This window comes from Arachis hypogaea, chromosome 20 (genome assembly GCF_003086295.3).
Source record: "Arachis hypogaea cultivar Tifrunner chromosome 20, arahy.Tifrunner.gnm2.J5K5, whole genome shotgun sequence".
Taxonomy (NCBI): Eukaryota; Viridiplantae; Streptophyta; class Magnoliopsida; order Fabales; family Fabaceae; genus Arachis; species Arachis hypogaea.
This window is the reverse complement of record NC_092055.1, coordinates 134899060-134907860: the sequence shown is the minus strand read 5'-3', so window position 1 is coordinate 134907860 and position 8801 is coordinate 134899060. Positions and strand designations below refer to the sequence as shown.

General features: G+C 33.3%; 1 protein-coding gene across 2 annotated transcripts; it reads left to right on the top strand.

Annotated features, from left to right (window-relative positions):
* The first annotated feature begins 655 nt into the window (after positions 1–655).
* On the top strand, positions 656–7018 carry LOC112786806 (SNF1-related protein kinase catalytic subunit alpha KIN10). 2 transcript variants are annotated; one of them, XM_072230142.1, is made up of 12 exons: positions 686–896; positions 2397–2598; positions 2688–2779; positions 2918–3102; positions 3185–3367; positions 3451–3582; positions 4098–4283; positions 4842–4931; positions 5000–5083; positions 5378–5515; positions 5905–6144; positions 6572–7018. In XM_072230142.1, exons 4-12 carry the CDS (start codon positions 2950–2952, stop codon positions 6683–6685), a joined length of 1320 nt encoding a protein of 439 aa, XP_072086243.1. In that variant the 5' UTR covers positions 686–896; positions 2397–2598; positions 2688–2779; positions 2918–2949; the 3' UTR covers positions 6686–7018. The 2 variants fall into 2 exon arrangements, with proteins under 2 accessions (XP_025685962.1, XP_072086243.1); XM_025830177.3 differs by lacking the exon at positions 2688–2779 and having other exon boundaries at positions 656–896.
* The last annotated feature ends 1783 nt before the right edge of the window (positions 7019–8801 follow it).

Sequence of the window (8801 nt, the reverse complement as noted above, 5' to 3'; positions counted from 1 at the left end):
CACTAAAATTATAATGGACCAATTTACTCAAAATTTACAATAGTAACTCACGTTAGTCTCTGATTTTCGTAAATGGTGTGTTGATTTTATATGTTAACTTGCTAAGATTTCGACTCCTCGCCTAAATTGTATGTGACTAAGACCTAGTAGACTTTCTAGAAGCTTGACCGACTCCCTGACATTCTCCTGAAGACGATAATAAAAAGTTCAATTTAAAAAGTTTGCAACTCTAACAGCAACAATCAAATTTCTAGAGCTCTAATAAATCTTGATCACATAAACTCTGCATGAAGAATTCAAATCACAACAAGTTAATGTACTAAATCAACACGTCATTAATGAAGACAATTGCATATGAGTTTTTACTTATTGAAAAATAAATTTTAATAATATAATAATAAATTTTAGGAAAACATTTTATACCAAAATCAGCTACTAAAATTAGACACTAGTATAAAATATATGCTAAAATATAAATATATATTAAAAATAAATTAAATCACATATATATTTTTACACTGGTGGTTGATTTTAGTGACTTATTTTAATATACGAATAATATTTTTAGATTTTTTTAATTAAAGAAGACAAAAAAAAGTGATGACTGACGTGGCATACATAGCCGACATTACCTAAGTGGGGCCCGCAAACGCAAAACGCAGTGTCGTTTGCCACCTCTCTTAGTGACCTTACCATTTTGCGTGCACCGTTGCAGTAGCGTCGCAGTTAACAAACGCCAAAGGATCCAAAGGAAACGAAAGGAGAACACAAAATGGTTCCTTCGTCCGTACCACCTCTCATCGTTCCCAATTCGCAACTTTAGGGTTTTCTGCGAACCCCGCCATTGGCAATTTCTTCGAAGAACAAGCTCCTTTTTCGCTTGACATATTCAATCGGTGAGGCTTCGAGTTTCCTCATTTTCCGATTGTGTAGTTTTTTTTTTTTTTTTTATGGTTTTGTTTGATTCTGGCTTATATTTATGTGTTGACTGACGTTGTTCGGTGATTGTTGAAATGAACTCGGGTTGTTATTGTTGGAATATTCTGATTATGTGGTTTGTGTATGGATCTGGATTTGCGTTGAATGATTGCGTATCTCGTTGTGTTTCGGATTATTACTAAAACTAGATGAATTTCAATGGCTAGTTCTATTTGGATTTGTCGACTTGAGCTTATAAGATGGTTTTTCCTATTTCTTTCTGGATGAAGTTGGTATAGATTGCGAGCTCTATTATCAATGATATTGCTGATAGCTAAATAAGAAATTAGAGGGTAGAGAAGGCAGCCTTTCTTATCTGTTGAGAGGGTTGGATTTGATGGTACATGTGGTAGTCAAAAGGAATGTAGCAAGGTGTGGCTTGGAGTAGAAGGAGGAGGGTTGTCAAAGGAGATAAGTGGCCTTATAATAAACCTGGGGGTTTTAACCCAATTAGTGCCACTGTTAGCAAGCTAGTTAGTTGGCTGGACTTTTTGGAATTTCTGACAGCTATGAGTAAATTGCTTGATCCACATGGGCCTCATTGGAGGTGCAGCACATCGACCATCAAGAAGTGCGGGCACCCATTCCAGAACCTCATCTTGGCCATTAGATGCTTCTTTCAGCTTGTTTGACTAAATGGGAAGTCATTTCCACTTGTAATATTTTATTGATTAGTAGTTCTTATGTCAACTTTTTAACGTCTTCACTAACTAACTATTAGGAAAGAGTGTATTCCTTCCTAAGTTGTGCATCAATCACGGGAAATGCTGAAGATAATTTAACAAAGTCTGATGCTTTGAGAGCTATCTTGATATTTTACACCTGCCTTTTGCTATTTAGATGGATTGGTTTGGTATTGTGGGTTTCTAACAGTTACCAGTTTGACGCTAAAGGTTCATATCTCTTGTTATCCACAAAGGCATGCCTAAGTCACTACCCTCAGTCCTTCTGCTGTGCCTTTTTCTGGCTTTGATCATACTATTCTTCATTTATCTGTAGGAACATTCTACATGTATGAACTGTTAAAGGAAATAATGGGAAGGAAGAAAATATAGCTAATATATTTTTCTCACATTACTGACCCCTCCCTTTGTTATAATAATCTTGTTAGTTTATATGTTGTTTGGCACTGTCTTAGTTTAGTTTCTATCATTATAGAAAGATTTGAAAGCAAAATGTTTGTTTTATTTTCAAATAAAATAGTTAGGGTCTTATTTTCTCTGATTGCAATAATAATTAATAAAATTACGTTTCCTTAGTTTTGATAGTGTTAATGAAACTTCCCTTTTTGTTTTTTGCAAGCATGTTCCATTCCATATCCAATAAAAGCTTCCATCTAGTTTGCATAATCTATAGATGTTTGTGTATTATTATTCGTCTAATATTTAATTTCCTTTCTTCCTGATTTTTGCCTCTAGATTTGAAAAATGGATGGACCAACTGGCCGAGGTAGTGGAACAGGTGTAGACATGTTTCTGCCAAATTATAAGCTGGGAAAAACACTTGGTATTGGGTCCTTTGGCAAAGTGAAAATAGCAGAGCATGTTTTGACTGGCCATAAAGTTGCCATAAAGATTCTTAACCGCCGCAAGATTAAGAACATGGAAATGGAAGAAAAAGGTCTTTATTGATTTTGTACAAATAGTCTTTATTCTTTAAGTATCCATGCGAATTGATTTTTATTGCTTTTAGTTTAATTGAATGTGAAGGGGAGCCATGGAGCAATGGTTGAGTTGTCTCCGTGTGACCTCTCAAGGTCACGGGTTCTAGCTGTGGAAACAGCCACTGATGTAATTATCAGGTTATGCTGCGTACATTACACCCTTTGGTGTGGCCTTTCCCCGGACCTTGCAATAACACCGGATGCTTGTGCACCAGGCTGCTCTTTTTAGTTTTAATTGAATGTGCTGATCGTTTTTCCCCCTTTAATTTGTTGTAGTAAGAAGAGAAATAAAAATTCTGAGATTGTTCATGCATCCTCACATCATCCGTCTTTATGAAGTCATAGAAACGCCAACAGACATATATGTTGTTATGGAATATGTAAAATCAGGAGAACTATTTGATTATATAGTAGAAAAGGGCAGGCTGCAAGAAGATGAAGCCCGCAACTTTTTCCAGCAGGTATAATCTTCTACTAATTTGCTTACTTAAGAAGGTTATGTGTGTTGCAGAGTGTTTAAGCTAATTCCTATTTTGGAAGCAGATAATCTCTGGTGTGGAGTACTGTCACAGGAATATGGTGGTACATAGAGACCTGAAACCTGAGAATTTGCTTTTAGACTCCAAATGCAATGTCAAGATTGCTGATTTTGGTTTAAGCAACATCATGCGGGATGGCCACTTTCTGAAGACAAGTTGTGGGAGCCCTAATTATGCTGCTCCAGAGGTTTGTAAATCTTTCGATTTTCATGGAATAGGTTAATAATATATTTTGTTTCATATTTCCTTGTTAAATGTTATTTTACACAGGTTATCTCTGGGAAATTGTATGCTGGACCTGAAGTAGATGTCTGGAGCTGTGGTGTAATTCTATATGCCCTTCTCTGCGGCACACTTCCCTTTGATGATGAAAACATTCCAAACCTCTTCAAGAAAATAAAGGTATTATTGATCTTAATTTAATCATTGTACTTCTCTTAACTTTTTCTTTTTGTGGGTGGAAAGGACTGAGATGTCCTAGAAATATCATCTCAAATCATTTTCTTAGTTGGTTTTGAGCTTTGGTCTTCAGACATGTAGTAGTAGGATACATTGGGAAGGAACATTGAGGAAATATGCTAAAGTATTTTGCTGGTTCTTGCAACCACCCAGGGTAATGGAATTGTATGGTCCATGTTGTCTTGCACTAATTCGTGCTGTGATCAAATGATTTTCATCTGATCTCTGCTGCATGATTCTGATTGCATGGTGATTTCAGCATGTAAATTTCCGGTCACATGCTAAAGTATCATAATGACAACTTGAACAAAACCATTATGGTATACAATATTATTATATATTATATTAATAATTCTTATTTATCAACCCATCAGTCAAATGGGATCTATTTCTTCAAAGATGTTATATGCAAGGAGATTTAAGATTTTAATTTGCTTCTAAATTCTGCTTTCTTAAAGGGTGGCATATACACCCTTCCTAGTCATCTATCACCTGGTGCTAGAGATTTGATACCAAGGATGCTTGTGGTGGATCCCATGAAGAGGATGACTATACCTGAAATACGTCAACACCCATGGTTCCAAGCTCGTCTTCCGCGATATTTAGCAGTGCCACCACCAGATACAATGCAACAAGCCAAAAAGGTTTGACTGTTACATGTTTCTGAATTTGTATTTTTGTGGATTTTTAATGCTTACATGATTGCCAACTGCCGGGTATTTGTTGGAAAAAAGCTGCATATTTTTGTCAATGAGTTATCTTGGAACTATATCATTATTATTCATTAGTAGGTCAAGATTCATTCTTACAGTGGTATTGGGTGAGGTGAAATCAGACATGTGCTGAATTGTTCTAAGCTTAGGTCAAAGAATTAAATGCATCTTTCCTTCTTTAGTAATCACTGGTTCATGAAAGTAGTAGTAATGCTGCAGATACTTGCTCTATTTTTCTTTTCTATTATCTGTTTTCATGATTCTGTATTGTCTATTACTTTTGAGTTGAAGTGCATGGATTTGAAAATTGGCTCTGTGTTCTGGTTTCTTTTCATATTTATATGCATGTTAGGATTTTAAACTGGGTACGTGTTTTTAGACATTTAAGTATTACATTTGCATATATATCACATATGATATGGCATTTGTTACTTGATATATTATAATCAGTTCATATATACAAAATCCACCAATATCATGGTTTTGCAGATTGACGAAGAGCTACTTCAGGAAGTGGTTAATATGGGATTTGACAGAAATCAATTGGTTGAATCTCTACGCAACAGGATCCAAAATGAGGTCTGTACCCTTCATTCTCTCCTTTCGTGTCCTCCTGATCACCTCTTATTACTATCTATGTATTTCAGGGTACTGTGGCATACTACTTGTTATTGGATAACCGGTTCCGTGTTTCTAGCGGCTATCTTGGAGCTGAGTTTCAAGAGACTATGGTGGGTTTCTTTTCCCTCTAATTGCTCAAGATCTCTTCACTTGTCCATCTTAAATGAAGTGATCTGACTTTTTAACTTGCTTCTAACTTTATACCCATATCAAATGGGCAGCAGTCCAATATTCCTTTCTACACTCCATGTGATGGAATCTATCTTTCTAGCTAGAATGAGTTCTTATGGATTTTGTGCTGGAATTGTAGGTTTTCTGTTCTTGGTATTAGATTTCTTTGTTTTCTCTTTTCAAATAGGATTTTGTGCAAAGCTTATTTTTGGTTTTATAATGTAACTGTTTAGGATGCTGGTTTCAATCGTAATCATTCCACTGAAGTTTCTTCTCCAGTTGCTGGGCACCGCTTTCCAGGTTATATGGACTATCAAGTAGGAATGAGACCACAGATCCCTGTTGAGAGAAAATGGGCCCTTGGGCTTCAGGTGCAGTGTTTTACTTCTTGGCTATTTACACAACTGGATTCAGTGATATGCAGTTGTTATTTCGCTTGTTTTATTCAGTTGATGCCATCAATAAATAATGAATTAATGATGATTTCTAGCTGTTAGAGGAAATGATAGTTTTATCAAGTCTGTGATTGTCTAACTGGTTCCAGATCTCTGGTTAGTTTAGGAAATCAGAATTGTTGATTAAATGTGTTCCTTATGCAATATGTAATTCATTTCTCTCGGGATGTGCACATAAGCTGTTGGTCTCTAAATCATTGTAGTTGATAGTTGCTACTAGAAACATTAAGTTTTGATTTATTTGTGTTGGCAGTTGCACCTGACTAACGCATTCAAATTGTTGATTATTTGTTAATTTGTGATAGTCTCGAGCCCATCCCCGTGAAATAATGACCGAGGTCCTTAAAGCTCTGCAAGAATTAAATGTTTGCTGGAAGAAGATAGGGCATTACAACATGAAATGCAGATGGGTTGCTGGCATTCCTGGTCATCAGGAAGGAATGGTTAACAATTCTCTGCATAGTAACCATTACTTTGGGAATGACTCCAACATCATTGAGAATGATGCTGTTTCTAAGTCAAATGTGGTCAAGTTTGAAGTGCAGGTATTTATCCCGATACTATAATATCCATTGCTCTTGGATTTAGATGAAATGTCATTTAGAGTTATAGTACTATAGTAGTACCTTTTTATTTTTCATGCACATGATCAGGGATCAAGATGGAATCCTTGATGTAGGAAATTTTAAGCCTCAGCCAAATGGATCTTAAAACTACTTTCCTTTGCCCCTCCACCTACCAAGTTACTAGACAGTTAAATATGATTAAGCCATTGTAGCTATTCTTGAGTTTCTGGAGGTTGTTTCCAAATAATTCCTTTTGATTGCTATCATGTGATGTTATATTAGTATTGCACTACATGTTTTGGAGGTAGAGATTCTCTTTTTAAATACTGTATTTTTTTGTCATTATTATTGGGTTGATTCCCCCCTCCTTCCCGTTTAAACTAATATGTTAAACATCATTTTACAGCTCTACAAAACTCGGGAAGATAAGTATCTGCTTGACCTTCAGAGGGTTCAGGGCCCCCAGTTTCTTTTCTTGGATCTTTGTGCTGCTTTCCTTGCACAGCTACGTGTTCTCTAATCATAGCACCTTACAAGGGAGAGATTTGGATTACGCTGCATCCTAATAAGAAGCTTACGTTGTACATATAACCACTTTTAGAATGGGTTTTGTCTTGTCTGTATGTACATTTTAGTATTACCCTTGTTTTTTGTTATGGGTGATCTTGATTAGGTGGCAATCATAAACATGGCATTCGCTTCCTTAATCATGGCGTATTACTATGACTATGTCATCCATTTTCATGGTGAATTGAGTTTCTTCAATCCCATGGAATCTTGGGGTCATGTTGAAGAACTAACAATACCCCCAACAGACATGACTATTTATGGTATTGAACCTAGTTGTTGTAAATGACTGCTGCTGTTAGCTTGGAAGCAGAGGGGTTTGTGTTTTTGTCTAGGCCTTTTCATGCTTAGCCTTTTGCCCCCGCTCCCCGTCAAAGGTTTCAAAGCTATTTGGTTGGTTTGTGTTTTTTTTTTCTAATGCTGTCTTGTGATAAATTAAGTATGGTTTGAGAATGGATCTTTCCAATTGGAAAATTCACTTGATATAACATAACCATTCCAAGTGTTGGTTTTCATCTTCCGTTGGTCCATTTTTTGGGCCCACGAAAGTATCCAATCAATGATAAAAATTCATGCTAAACATGGTCGAGTGAATTTTCATGGATTTTTCAATGGAAAGGTTTTACTTATAGTTTGGTCTAATACTTGACGTGAATTAATTTTCCAAGATGCGAAATTGCTCAAACTGAAAGAATCACTAGTCAAGTTTGTTTCTAACTTAAGGATTTTATCCATCTATCTATCATAATATAAAAGAAATCCAAAGTAGTGTTATAGTGAATAAATAACACAAGGTTTTACGTTTCATATCAAATTGTTATGTCATCTATTGCATCAAACATAAAAAAAAAAAAAACACATCTATCTTAAAACTCCATTTATACTATTATATAGATAATAGCATTTATATAATTAATCTAACATTAATCTTATAATTTTACACACTAAAATTATTTAATTCTATAAAAAAATATAGTATAAAAAATGTTAATTCATATTTTTTTTGGTGACTTAATGTTAATTCATATGAATAGTCTAAATTCTAATATTGCATATCTTATTTGGTAAAAAAAAAAAAAAATTCATTTTATGAAAATATTTTTATCTATCTATCTATCAATTTATTTATAATGTATAAAAAAATAAATAATAATACAATAAACTCTTGACATATTAAATAATTTTTAATATTGTGACATAAACATTTTAGTGAAATTGTCATTTTATAGTTTTTCTATCATCACATTATTTTTTATTCTTCTTATGTAATGTTTAATCTTATCTGTTATTTTATTTTTTTTACTCTTTATTTTTATGTAAGTTACTCTATACCGTTAGTAGTAATATTATTTTTCTTTGATAGATATAAATTGATTAATAAAATTAAATTTATTCTCTTTTTTTATTCTCACTTCTATTCATGTCTACTATATAAATTAACATTCACTTCACACATCTTCTTTATCTCCTCTCATATAATCTTATGCCTCTCACTCTTTCTCTTCTATCTTTGCTAATATTTTACATAATTATTTGAAAAATTTGGTTGATAATCATAATTCTTTATTTCAGTTTGCTAAACAGTTTGCTCACTATATGCTGGGTGATGAACGCCTAAACACTATAATCTATAATGTTTTTCAATGCTTTTTTTTTTCTATTTTTGATCTAACTATGTTTATCAATTGAATATTATTTTTGTCATCTATATATCACTTTTTTCTTCAACCATTTATATTTTTAATATTATTTAGCTATAATAATAATGTTAAAAATACATGATATCATGATTCATGAAAAAAATAGATGTTATTTTTAATTATTGAAACATTATATTCATATTTGCATTACATTCATTCTTGCGCTATAGTATTTAACTTTGTTAAATATATGTATTAGATGATGAAGTCTTTCAAACACTAAAATGTATAATGTATTTACAATTAGATTTAAGCTGAATTTTAAAGATTTTTTTTATTAAATAGTTTTATATATATATATATATATATAATTAATTTATTTTATTTCTGCATAATTCAAGTATTAAAATTAAAAATAAATAAATAAAA

Excerpts from the sequence above, each read along its gene's own strand:
- LOC112786806 (XM_025830177.3), top strand. The coding sequence starts at position 2,406 with ATGGATGGACCAACTGGCCGAGGTAGTGGAACAGGTGTAGACATGTTT. Across the intron at positions 2,599-2,917 it reads CATGGAAATGGAAGAAAAAG|TAAGAAGAGAAATAAAAATT; the intron begins GTCTTTATTGAT and ends AATTTGTTGTAG. Across the intron at positions 3,103-3,184 it reads CCCGCAACTTTTTCCAGCAG|ATAATCTCTGGTGTGGAGTA; the intron begins GTATAATCTTCT and ends TTTTGGAAGCAG.